The sequence below is a fragment of the Eleutherodactylus coqui genome, chromosome 3, assembly GCF_035609145.1.
Source record: "Eleutherodactylus coqui strain aEleCoq1 chromosome 3, aEleCoq1.hap1, whole genome shotgun sequence".
NCBI lineage: Eukaryota > Metazoa > Chordata > Amphibia > Anura > Eleutherodactylidae > Eleutherodactylus > Eleutherodactylus coqui.
This window is the reverse complement of record NC_089839.1, coordinates 141,137,097-141,151,267: the sequence shown is the minus strand read 5'-3', so window position 1 is coordinate 141,151,267 and position 14,171 is coordinate 141,137,097. Positions and strand designations below refer to the sequence as shown.

The following is a 14,171-nucleotide window of genomic DNA, read 5'->3' as shown; positions in this document are numbered from 1 at the left end:
GAGCCAACTAGCTTCATTTGCATGTATTTAGAGAACAGTGAGTGGTCTGTTCTTTAAATATATCACTATTGTTCTCCAGCAGAACAGCTGCTGAAAGAATGTTATCAGCGCTGGCCGCGGAGAACTTGGCGTGCGGTCCTTCTTATCAGGGACAAAGGATTTTGAGCTGAGCTGAACTCGGCAATGGGCAAAAAGCATGGTAAGTGCACAATGGGAGCACATTTACACACAACAAAAAGCCATTTTTTTGAGCGGTAATCGTGTAAAAGGGCCTTTAGACAAGTATTGGTTAAAATGCCTTCAAAAATAGAAGTTTTATAGTTTACTAGCTTACCCGTCGCGCGTTGCTGCGAAGACAGACAGACATACATTAATTCGTTTTTATATATCTAGATAACAACCAATCACAGCGCAGCTTTCATGTTACCTCAGTGGTATAATATATAACAACCAATCACAGCGCAGCTTTCATGTTACCTTAGCAGTATAAAATATAACAACCAATCACAGCGCAGCTTTCATGTTACCTCAGCAGTAAGAGAAATAACAACCAATCACAGCGCAACTTTTATTCTGCCTCAGCAATATAAAAAATAGCAACCAATCACAGCGCAGCTTTCATGTTACCTCTGCGGTATTATATATAGCAACCAATCACAGCGCAGCTTTCATGTTACCTCAGTGGTATAATATATAACAACGAATCGCAGCACAGCTTTCATGCAACCTCAGTAGTATAAGAAGTAGCCACTAATCACAGCACAGCTTTCATGTTACCTCAGCAGTATAAGAAATAGCAACCTATCACAGCACAGCTTTCATTTTACCTCAGCATTCTCAATATCCAGCAATTGTCTTGCGAAACGTTCGGCGGATGCATCATTTTCTGGTTGAACACTCATCCCGTTGCTCGTAATGCCTTTTGCTTTCGTGCTTGAGATGGAAATCAAACGATCTTTGTCTGGGGGCAAAACTGTCGACGCTCGCACGCGCGCCACCTATCGTAGGATAGTTGTACTATGCCTATAATCTTCCCAGGAGGGTACTCAGCAACTTCCCAAAGTCTCATGGCAATTGGATGAATGGTGTAGTAATGCATAAAGGACAGACAGACAGACATTCATTTATATATATCAGGAAGTGAGAGAATTAGATTCCGTACGTAAAATTTGGACGCTAATTGTTTTGCGCTTAGAATTGAATAATCTACTTGGGACCCATTAGCTTTTCCTATTTATGACCTATTCAATGCCCATGCCAAATTTAATGTTTCTATGTGAGAAAATTACATTCCGTACGTAAAATTTGGACGCTAATTCTTTTGCACATAGAATTGAATAATCGAGTTGGGACCCATTAGCTTTTCCTATTTATGACATAATCAATGCTCATGCCAAATTTCATGTTTCTACAACATCGGGAAGTGAGAGAATTAGTGGCAATGATGGAAATCGAACGATCTACGTGGGGGGGGGGGTCGTAACTGTCAACGACGCACGCACGCGCGCCATTTACCGTAGCATAAATGTACTATGCCTATAATCTTCCCAGGAGTGTACTCAACAACTTCCCAAAGTTTCATGGCGATCGGATGAATGTTGTAGTAGCGCATAAAGGACAAACAGACAGACAGACACACACACGCATACATTCAATTTTATATATATAGATTTTTCTCAATTAACAAAATGCAAAGTAAATGAACAAAAGGGAAACCTAAATCTAATGAATATTTGGTGTGATCAATAGACATGAGCGAGCACCAAAATGCTCGGGTGCTCGTTACTCGAGCCGAGCTTTTTGTAATGCTCGAGAGCTCATTTCAAGTAACGAACCCCATTGAAGTGAATGGGAGACCCGAGCATGCAGATGCTCTGTAGCTGCCTGACTTGTTTTCAATGGAGCCGCGGCTGCTGCCGGCGGCTCCATTGAAAACAATAGTCTGCCAGCACCCCTGAAATGTTTTTTAGGGAAGGGCTTTACGTATAAGCCCTTCCCTAAAAAAAAAATGTTAGTGTAAAAAAATAAATAAAAAAATCTACTCTGTCGCTGCCATGTCTCGTGTGAATGCAGAACACATCTGCCGCGTGCGACAGATGTTTCCTGCATCCCCGCAATGAAAAAATAATTCCCCGCTACCCTTGCCACATCTGTGACAGATGCAGCAGAGGAATTTTAAATCCCTGCAGGGAATAAAGGATTCCCTACCGCAGCTGTCACACATGAGAGCTGCGGTGGAGGATCCTGCTGCCGGCACCCCTGAAATGTTTTTCAGTTAAGGTCTTTAAATATAAACCCTTCCCTGAAAAACAAAGAAAAGTGTTAAAAACACACACACAAAAAACATACTTACCTCCCTTCGGCTGCCGGGCTCAGCCACGTCTTCTGGCTTTTCCCGTCTCTGTAGTTCTACGCTATCAGCAGCCAGTAATTTAAAATCCGTGCCTGCTGGTAGCTCTGATTGTGATTGGCAGAGCGCTTCAGCCAATCACAATCAGAGCTACCAGCATGCGCGGATTTTAAATCCCCGGCTGCTAATAGCTGAGAACTATAGAGCCAGGGACAGCTGCAGAAGCTGCGGCTGAGCCCCGGCAGGTGAAGATGTACTTTTTTTTCCACACTATTTTAAATGTTTTTTCAGGGAAGGGCTTATGAAGCCCTTCCCTGAAAAGCCATTGACGGCTGCCATAGATCACAGAGGAGCGAGCAGGGCTGGCTCACACACGGAGCGGCCAGCAGGGGGCGCAGGGCAGTGCAGGAGCTTTCTCTCCTTTCGCTCCCCCGCCTCCTCTATTCACATAACACAGCAGCTGTTCACTACTAAACACCGGCTGTTTAAACTGCAAGATCAGCTCATCACTCATCTTTCATGCTGCATAAACTATCAGCGATGAAGCTCATTGTTCAGTAGCGAACGGCCGCTGTGTTGTGTGAATGGAGGGAGGCTGGGGAGCGAGAGGAGTGAAATCTCCTGCACTGCACCGAAGGAACAAAAGGCTTCAATAAAGACTTATGAAACACCCTGGGAACCCTCCATGTAGCTGGCAAATCAAGTTCATAAGCCAGAGGATTCACTACCCGCGTGATGACAAAGGGCCCCACATAACGCGGTGCCAGTTTTAAAAACGGAAGTTTCAATTTGAGATTTTTAGAAGACAGGTATACTTTCTGTCCCACCCTGTAAGGTTCAGACACTGACAGACTCTTCCCACTACGCAACTGCATAGGAGCCCCCGTTGCTTCAAGTTTTCCTATACTTCTTTCCATACTCCCTGCAGCGAATCTGTGGCAACATCAGCTGCAAGACAGGCAGATGGAGTAGGAATACCCATATACACAAAAGAATGGAGACACCCCAGTAGAAGAACAAGTGAAATTATTTAGCGCAAATTCTGCCCACTGATCAGCTTTTTCACTGGCAAACAACCGTAAATATTGCAAGAAATCCTGGTTTTTCCACTCAGTCTGACCATTAGTTTGCAGGTGGAATGCTGACGAGAAGGACAGCGACGTTCCTAGGTTTTTGCAGAAGGCTCGCCAAAACTGCGCAATAAACTGAACCCCGCGATCTGATATAATGTTCTCGGGAATGTTTTTTTTCACAAAAATCTTGGAAAAGTCTATTGCCGAAGGTAACTTTTTTAACACCACAAAATATGCCATTTTTGAGAAACTGTCTACAACCACTAAAATAGTGGTGTACTTCAGAGATTCTGGTAAATCAGTGATAAAATCTACTGATAACTGCGACCACGGACGAGAAGGAACCGGTAATGGTCTCAGAGGTCCCTCCCCCAAAGGAGAAATAATAAATCATAAACTAGCAGTTTTCTATAATTGTAATACTAGGAAAACTATATAGCATGTGATAGTTTTGCTAATGGAAAAAAAGTATATTAAATGATAATAAAAAAATATATCTCAAGAGAATAGTCAGATGCATAGAAAAGTAGAAATCAAACTGGCCAAAAGCAGGTTTTGGACACGGTACTCACAATATTTCCCTAAGGCCTAGTGCCCACGGCCGTGACGGGCTCCGCAAGCGGAATTCCACAGTGGAGTTCGTCACGGCGCCCCCCCAGAGATCCCATACTCACCTCCGGATCCGCTGTCCATTGTCCCGCATCCTGTAGCGGCGCGCATGCGCAGTACAGTGCATGTTGCGCCTGCAGTGTCATGTGACACGCCAGCAGTGTCATATGACATGCCCACAGCGTCACACCACGTGTCGGCCGCGTCATATGATGCAGGCGTTGATGGGCGGGGAAGCGTTTTCACGCTATCTACCGCTGTGCTACAGCGGAAGATAGCGTGACGGATGGCTTCCATTGACTGCAATGGAAGCCGTCTGCGCGTACGCCCGCGGCAAATAGAACATGCCGCGGGTGATTTCACGGGGTGAAATTCCACGGTGGAATTCCGCCCTGTGAGCATTGCGCTATTAGGTTCAATAGAATGTAATAGCTGTGGGGTAACACGGCGGAAATCCGCCCGTGGGAATTAGGCCTTAGGTCTGCTGTACTATCAAGCTCATTATGAAAACAAAGTGAACACAGCTACTAAAATACCAAAACACCAGTGTACTTCCAGAAATTACAAGATTTTATTTATTATGTTTGGATCATCTACTTGGCTAAATAAACATGTCAAAGTTAACTTGTGGTCCTCTAGGTTAGACACTAACAAAGCTCATCAAGTGCCACCAGGGATTTATCACATATCATAATTACTATGGCTGAAAGTCATATTAAGGACTAAAACAAAAGTTCTTCAACTCCAGAAGAGCTAATGTTAGATTACAAGAATTAACCCTTTCCAATCCATTGTCTGACGTCTAAAGACATTATGATTTAAGGCTGTACAGCTCTGATGTTGGAAAACGTCTGTCGGGGTTCTCTTACTGTATATTGTCAGCCTCTCTGCTGTCAGAGCCTACCCAACATGTCATCTCATGCAGTACTGGCTTTAGCCAGCATATAATGCCGTTGTGTAACAGCAGCAAAAGAGTAAGAGCCCTAGGAAAATCTGGATACTAATTGGATTGGAAAGGGTTAAAATATACTAGGGAAGTTATAACAAAGGACCCTCTAAGATATTTAGTGGATGACAACATTCATATTCTGCTACATACCGTGTTTCCCCGAAAATAAGACAGTGTCTTATATTATTTTTTGTTCAAAAAGGTTTAACTTTTTTTACATGTATAGCTGCCTGGACACTATTTAAATTGACTTTTTACATTAACTGTTAGCAGGGCTTAATTTTCGAGTATGGCTTATATTTCAAGCATCCTCAAAAAGCCTGAAAAATCACTTTGCATCCTCAAAAATTCTGGAAAATCATGCTATGTCTTATTTTCAGGGTATGTCTTATTTTCAGGGAAACAGGGTAGTATACTACTTTTGATTGGATTGGTCTCTGATGTGGCAGCTAATTCCCATACATTTTGCACCATTTACTGCTGTCTTTTTGGATGCATTCTCTTTAACTAACAAGTATTTGTTAGAAATTGCAAGTATTGCAATTGTTTTCTTAAATCTCAGGTTCAACAACCACTAATTTATAAACCGGTGTCCCACTGTAGCTGCAAGTCATAGCTATCAAAAAAGTCTGTAGAAAAGACACTTGGGGTTGTTGTACTGAGTGGAGTCAGATTCATTGCTGGAGGCTCTAACAGCCCAAGCCAGTCCTTGTTATCAAGGTGAGGTTCTGATATGTCTAATCCTAATGGGTTTCCTTCAGGAGTGAAGTGCAAGTCAGTTGTATCCATAAATGAGGTAGGATGATCCAGGATAGCTAAACTGCTCAGCATCTGACTGTGCAGTTCATCAATAAGTGGCATAGACAGTGTATCATCTTCATCCCATTGAAGTATCTTTGTGCCTGTTGAAGACTCAAGAAAATCTTCTAGTCGATCTGGTGCATTAGGAGACTGTAATCGGAGCAACTCATTTTGCAGCACCTCATTTACAACAGGATGTGTTGGTGTTTGTTTAACATTTGGTATGCGGCTTTCTTTATATTCTGTAGATCGATCTGTCAATAAAATAATTAATATGATTACAACTAATAAATGGCTAAACCTAATACAAAGTAACATTTTATTAACTCAGAAATGTAGCTGCTGAAATTACACCCGATTCACAAAATGCTAAATAGATTATTCAGAGATGTGCACATTCATTCATTCCAGAAGCAAACATTTGCTTTATTATCTCATGTGCAATAATACTGTGACCCCTCAAATTACAATACCCTCAGGATACAATATTTTGTATATACAATAGTCTTTCCCGAGCCATTCCAACTTCATCCAGACTCATACAATGTCACAGACAATGTAGATCTGCTGCACATGCACTTTGCCAATCAACATGGGCCTTTCATTAGTAAAACCCCTGTATTACCGAAGTGCATGCACTGATTTGCTGTCTAGTAACACCTCTCTACAGTACAGTGCGGGACTACATGTCCCAGGATGAGCTGCTCCTTGGACAGGTGAGGGCGGCTCTATCTTATTTTTCTGGTATACTGTCTATTGTGCAGAATCCTGAAGAAGCTCCTGTCCTGTGTGACTAAATGACCGAGTCAAGCAACAGAGAGGAGAACTGCCCTAACTGTAGAAGAAATAGGATGGTTCTCTATAGGTTAAATCAAGATGAAAAAGGTTCAAAAGGTTTGACGCATTTAAGTTCGACCTCGCAACTCATCAGGAACCAAAAAGGTCTTAATAAAGTATATGCTAAAGCTAGAACAAACTGATATAATAATTAGCACCCTGGGAGGACTAAATCCCTAAGAGCCTATTCTAGGAGTACCAAAGGCACAATCACCCTTGGCCTATATTCTAAGTTTAGAGTCCAATCCCTTAAAGTAAAGAAAATAATGATGGTGGACTGACGGCTGTATAAATCAACTGAGGTCAGCTCAGTTTTATATAGCCCAACTCAGCCTGACCCAACCCCGGAGGCAGGATCATATATAATTACTCCAAACCCTCCTTGTCATAAACAAGGCCCAATAGTGGATGGTTGTCATGGATACAGGGATGCCTCAATGGATGTATACAGTGTATACATGCCATCTATTGGTTACACCTGAAAAGTAGGAGTGTCCCCTAGGAGAAATCAATGGAGGAGGCTAAGCCCAGCTGTCATGACACATAGTTATTGATGCAATATACCCCCTAGTTGCCGGATCAGTGGACCTATTAAGACACAGTATTTTGTCATCCGATCACTGAAGTCGTTGTACAGTATAGAAGCAAAGTCACATCTCCCTCTTCATCCAGGATTAATAGCCTCACATATACTGAATGCAAAGGGATTGTCAGTCCATGACGTAGATCCAACACCATGCCCCCCTCCCTCTTTCTCTCCTATCATGGCTAAGCTAGATCTTCCTTCCATAGCATAGATGGATATATAATCCCAGGGCATATAGATAGCCGACGGAAGCAACTTACTATCATGATAATTGTCAAAAGGAAGCCGCCGTATAAGAGTACAAAAGTTGTAGGAGGCAGTCTTTCCATGATGTCAGTATGTCCTGGCCATACTCCCCTAGAGGTTATTGGTCTGTCCTATCTATGACATGGATTGCCCAATGTCACTTGGACCCCGCCCAAGTGATGTAACTAGATAGTTGTCAGATGGGAGGGGACTATACATACGTGCCCCCTTATCTCCTTATCCCCATCAGGGTACAGGCAGAGCTATAAATATTAAACAATGTACATAATGACTCATTAATTATTCCATATACTAGTTACAGTGTCTCAAAATGTTCATAGTTGACAGGGAAAACCGTATCAGAAACAGAACACAGTCACTGAACAGTCATATAGAATACCCTAAAGCAGACACATAAACTCAATCCCTTGGATTCTGGACATCAAAAGGGACAGAGGTAATCATCATAAGAATCTGTTTAATGACAGAATCTCATTTAGACCATAGGGATGGACTGACCTCAGCCTATAGATCCATGCAGATTCTTTTTGCAGGAGTCTTTTAATCTATGTCTCAATGTTTCCCAAACATGCAGATTAATTCCAGCCCTTGGAACTTAAGTTTTGTCAGATCGCCATTATAGACTTGCCACATATGGTTGGCTACAGGGGTGTTTTCTTTCTCCTGATGTTTCCTAAATGTGGCTGGATCCTTCTTAGTTGTTGAGATGTTTTTCCCACATAATTCATGCGGCAAGTGCAGGTTGCCATGTAGATACCTAGGTCTAAGATCTGTAAACAGGCCAGCGCCAAGTGATCGTAGCCCTTCATTCTGTAGATCATCTAGAATGTTTAGACCTGGTAGATCACTGACCTCAAGACCCAGGTCCGCCGCCTTCTTTCTATTTTCTGCTGCAGGTGTGCCACAGGACCCAGACGGCTTCCATGGGCTTCAATAGAAGCCGCGGGAGCCATCCGCACAGGAGAACCGCACTAAAATGGAGCATGCTGCAGGTATTTCCCGCACATGCAATCCGCTCCTCAGAGGAAAATGACATCCGCAGGTATTTAATTACCTGTGGGTGTCCAATGCATCCCTATGGGGCACAGATCACGCGTGAGGGTGATCTGCTGCGGATATTTCCCCGTGGACATAAGGCCTAAGGTTTTGTTTAAAATTTACTAGAAGGGATATACTTACAGAAATTGTGTATGAAATTGTCCAAACAGTTATTTGCTTTTATTTCTGTAGGCTGTTCATCCTAATAAGAAAGTGAATAACAAAAAAAAATGTAAATCAGGAAATTTTATGCAAACACAAAAAAGTAAATCTGTTTTGTATTATGACCAACAAAGAAATGGTACATCATGTAGGCTTGGACTGGCCCACAGAGAAACCGATTGAGTTCCCTGGTGGGCCTTGAGCCAGGAGTGGGCCCCCAATCCTCCACAGAAAGGATGCACAATACTGTACACTCTCTGCAATACATCCTGTTCACTGGGCCCCAGAATAAATTTTACTACTGGATCCTAGGCACTCCAGTCCAACACTGACACTATGTGCTTTTAATTCATGTTCAACAGAGGTTATTCGAGAATCAGGCATTTACACACACTGGCAGAAATCGGCAAAATTAGTAAGAATCCAACAGTATTGGTGAGGAGGACAGCTGTAATCTTTAGTAAGAAAGTTTATTTTTGTATTTTTTTTTATAGCAGGATTTTACCATTTTGGTCCCTGGTAGAGATGAGCGAGCGTACTCGCTAAGGTAAACTACTCGAGCAAGTAGTGCCTTATGCGAGTACCTGCCCTCTCGTCTCAAAAGATTCGGGTGCCAGCGGGGAAGAGCGGTGAGTTGCGGGAGTGAGCAGGGGGGTGCGGGGAGGGGGGGGGGGGGAGTCAATGGGGAGGGGCCGGGAAGCGCAGAGAAAAATCTCCTCCAGTCACCCCGCTGTGAGCCAGCAATACTAGCTCCCATGCAGCAGCATGAGAGTGAGTATATTCGGGGACGAGTGTCGGGCATCGTTTTAGTCTCAGTTGTATCCTACTCAGAGCAACAAATAACCATCCAGGCTTTGATGACTTTTCGACCTCATATAAAATATTTTCCCAAATTTTAAGTGTACATCTTGCTAATTATTTCAGTGTTATGTGAGAGGGATTCCAGTTGGGACAAACTTCTTTCCTGGCATCTATCATTTCTAAACCAGAAAAAGACCCATTAGACAAGTAAAACTATCACCCCAGCTCTCTCATTAGTGTGGACATAAAGCTTCTTTAAAAAATCTTGGCTTTATGTCTAAATACTGCTCTGCTGTAATTGGAAAAGACCAGGTTGGATTTGTTCCAGGCCGTAAAGCCTTAGATAACATCCGCAGAGTAGCTCATCTTACATATAACTGCCATTCCTGGGGCATTCCTGCCACATTGCTCTCTCTGGATGTAAGCAAAGCTTTTGACATGCTGATTCGTTATATCTGTTCTCAGTACTCGAACATTGGAAGTTTCCTACCAAATTTCTTACATGGTTGCAAGTATCATATTCTTCGCCTAAAGCTTTTGTCTGTTACAAAGGCCTCTGTTCAGATGCCATTACAAACTGCCGTGGTATATGACTGGGATGCCCATTATCCTCTTTTTCACTTTTTATCTTAGGCATGGAACTTTTGGCAATTAAAATTCGGGATAACCTAAATTTTCAAAGGAGTTGAGATTGCATTAGTTCATCATAAGATCTGCATGTTTGCAAACAATATTCTAATGATGGTGTCCTCTTCCCACACTACTATCCCTAGTGTACTGGTAGAATTGTCCAGGTTTGGGTCAATTTCAGGTCCAGTAACTAACAATTGAAAATCTAAAGCTTTTAATGTCGCAATACCTTTCAGTTGGATCTCCCAACTTTAATCAAATTTCCCCTTCCAATAGTTAACAGGGTTATTAGAATTCCTGGGCATTAGTTTAACTATTACGAATCTTTATATACCCAGAACTATATTCTCCGGCGCGGAAGAGCAGGAGTTAAGAAAAAAAGACTGCACTGCGCCTATGCACGGCATGCTGCCGGCGTGCCGAGCACATCTGCCGGGTGAAGAAAGAAGATCTGGCCGCGAAGGAGGGCAGATTCGCAGCGTCCGGACAGGTAAGTAATTCTTCTTTTTAGGCCTCATGTCCACGGGAAAGGAGGGACCCCCTGCAGGATTCTGCATGGAGAATCCGCGGCGGGCCTGATTTTCCCCGTGGACATGAGGCCTTAGGGTTCTTCTGGTTCATATACAAGGGCACATCCTGAAAATATTTCAACAGATGTACCATTGTTTTGTTTGGAAAGACTCCCTTCCTAGGGTTTTACATTCCACTTTATACAGACACAGACTGAAAGAAAGATTGGGTTTCCAAATTTTTTTTAAAACTATTATCAGGTAGCCCAGATAGCCCAGTCAGGTCTTTTCTATCACTGTTGAATCAATTTTGTAAACCCCAGCAATTCATAGACCCCTTATTACTACTAATCCTATTACAAGATATTCTCTTAAGATCTCGGACGCTAATAAATACTCAGATAACCTGATCTCTTCCCACTTACCCCTCTTACCCTTTCTACAAAACCCTGTTTTCTCCAGGCAATGATTCACCCCAATCCTTTAAAATCTGGACAGAAAAAAGTCTCACTGAAATAAATAATTTGCTTTCGTTAGAAGATACTACCTAATTTCCCACCCTCCAAAAAAACCTTGATTTGCCATCCTCTGAAATATTTTGATATTTACAAATTAAGCACTTTATCCTCTCTTATTAAAACACAAACGCTCCACTGACTTTAAGGCTGGGCTTACACAACCGTATTTGAATTGTGTATTATGCAGGTACTGTACACCCGTCTGATACGCAGTAACTCGCAGACAATCCATTACATTACCTCACGCAGTTCCGCTAACATTAGCGTTTCAGAATTGCGTAATCTGCAAGCGTAATATAGAACGCAGCATGTTCCATTTTGCCACGATAAACGTGAGAGAGCCCATTGTTCTCTAGCATTGCATATATACACGTGCCTATACACAATTACATTGCGTATGGGCTGTGGGTATACGTGTCATTGCTAAGCAACATCAGGGGAAATATCAACAAAAAAACCCCTAGTGTACTGCGCATGACCACGTTGCTAAGTACGTGATCATGTGCAGTACAATTTTGCCGCCATAGGCAGGGTCGTCGCTGGGTTCACAGCTGTATAACGTTGTGGGAGCCCTGCGGCATTTTATGTGTATTGTCATGTAAGCACGGCCTAACTTCTTTCTTTACTCTAGACTCGTCCACTCATTATACAGTGCACAATTGTTGTGTTTCATGTTGGGAGAAAGATATGGATAACACCCTTTCTGATGAGGAGTCGTCTCAGATTTGGGAGTCGGCCAATAGAAATGCCTGCAATATACTAAAGTTTACTAAAGTTACTTTGTTCCCACTTGAACCCATGCACTAGCTAGGTACTCTCAAAACTGTTTCTGTTGCTATTCATACCCTGGAGACATGCTTCATATTTAGTGGTCCTGTCCCTAAATTAAGACACTCTGGAGCAGAGTCTATTGTCTAACCTATTCAGCAACCAACTGTAACTTATGTAAAAATCCATGGGAAGCTTTATTGAATAAGCATATTAAGAACATTTCTCCAGACTCTCGGAATTTAATCTTCCCAGTTACAAAAGAAGCGATCACCAAAAGTAATGACTATGTATAATTTATATGTGAGTCTTTTTATTTGATTGTTAACACATGACTTTTTGAAGGTTCAGTGATGTTTAGTATAGTCAAAGACCGGGTACAGCAATGCGGATGTCTGTACGTATGCAAATCTTTTTTGGGGCATTTTTAAAATCTAAATATATATTTTTGTTACAGAATCGGTTTTCTATGTATATAAAAATGTTTTGTATGCTATCTGGAATCCCATTGATAAAAAAAACTTATGATGCGTTGTTCATACATGTCAAAAGTCTTTTTTTAGGTGTACTAACTTTTTAGATATGTTCTTGTATTTGTTTGTATTGCAACATAAAATAAAAAAATTGCTGAGCAATAAAGATTGTATAGTGTAAACCATATCCTGATGCAAACAAATTTCAGAAGACCTGAAGCTGGAAAAAGCTACAAAAGCATTGATAAAGACCTGGGTGTACAAGGATATGCGGTTTTCAAATTTATCTACAAATGGAGAAAATTCTGGTTGGTTATTACTCGTCCTAGGATTGTGTGTACTAGTAAGATGACTCCATGAGCCCAACTGGCAATCGCAAATAAGTTGAGAAAGAACCAAACAGTAACAACAAAAGACCTACGAAAGACTAAAAAAGCTCTGTTAGGCTGGGTTCCCACTTGGCGTAATTACCGCGGAATTTCCGTGCAGACTTTCTGCACGGAAATTCCGCCCACGGCTTTTTATCCCGGAATAAAGCATCAAAGTAGATGAGATTTGCAAAAATCTTGTCCACATGCTGCGGCCAAGCCGTGCTGAAATTGACATGCCGTGCGGAATTCAAAGCCGTGGCATGTCAATTCTCTCCCTGTTTCCGTGGCGTAAGCTCTCCTCTATGGGGAGAGGTGGCCACAGTAGAATGCAGGCGACGAAGCCGTTTCAAAATCCGCGGTGAAAGGCTGTGGGTTTTGAAGCTGCATTTCTGATGTGGAAATCTCGCAGTATTTCAGTGTGGTCATTCTGCAAGATTTCCACAGGATTTCGGTCTGGTGTGACCCCAGCCTTAACGTGACCATTTTTGAAAAAAAAAAAAAAACATTGAACAAGAATGGTATTTATGAAAGTACACCATGAAGAAAGCCACTGTTGGCCCCAAAAAATTACGGCCCACCTAAAGTTTGCCAGAGACTACCACAGTGTTCAACAATGTGTCTTACAAAATGATCTATGGATATTTGAGACAAAGGTGAAAGAATTCAGCACAAATGCACAAAGTTATGTTTTGAAGAAAAATAACATTGCACACGAATGCCTAAACCTCATCCCAACTGTGAAGCATTTTCAATGACGCATCTTGCTTTGCCGCTGCTTTGCTGCCTCAGGTACTGGAAGTGCATCAAAGCATTTTATAGGAGAATATACAGTCCATGGCCTCAAGCTGAATAGATGTTATTTGATAGAAGACAATGGCCCAAAAAACACAAGTAAGGCCCAATGTCCATGGGCGGATTTGAATTACGGAATCCACGTGGGGCACCCGCGCAGTACATCTGCAGTTCAAGCCGCCCATAGGGAAACATGGGCATCCACAACTGAATTAAAGCATGCAGATTTGATTTGCGGACCTTTGGGTACGGAAATCAAATCACAGCATGCTCCATTTTAGTTCAATTCCCATATGGACAGCATCCATTGACATTGTGGATGGGCCGCGGAATCCACGGGAAAGCAGGAGTTTGAAAAAAAACCACCCTCTACTGGCGCTGGTGCACATCCACAGTACAGAATAAAGAAGACCCGGACGGGTAAGCAATAGAGATGAGCGAATATACTCGTTTCGAGTAATTACTCGATCGAGCACCGCGATTTTCGAGTACTTCCGTACTCGGGTGAAAAGATTCGGGGGGTGCCGGAGGTCAGGGGGAGGCGTGGCGGAGCGGAGGGTAGCAGCGGGGAACAGGGGGGAGCCCTCTCTCTCTTCCTCTCCCCCCCACTCCCTGCTGCAACCCTCCACTCACCCAC

At 42.6% G+C, this 14,171-nt stretch overlaps 1 protein-coding gene across 2 annotated transcripts in view; it reads right to left on the bottom strand.

Annotated features, from left to right (window-relative positions):
• Window positions 1-4,593: 4,593 nt before the first annotated feature.
• Window positions 4,594-14,171, bottom strand: part of MRTFA (myocardin related transcription factor A) — a 94,524-nt gene continuing 84,946 nt past the window's right edge. For both annotated transcript variants that reach the window (XM_066596184.1, XM_066596183.1), the window contains exons 10-11: window positions 8,652-8,712; window positions 4,594-6,036 (exon numbers count right to left, since the gene is read on the bottom strand). In XM_066596184.1, coding sequence (XP_066452281.1) covers window positions 5,561-6,036; window positions 8,652-8,712 — 537 coding nt within the window. In that variant the 3' untranslated portion in view covers window positions 4,594-5,560. The remainder of the gene's footprint in view (window positions 6,037-8,651; window positions 8,713-14,171) is intronic.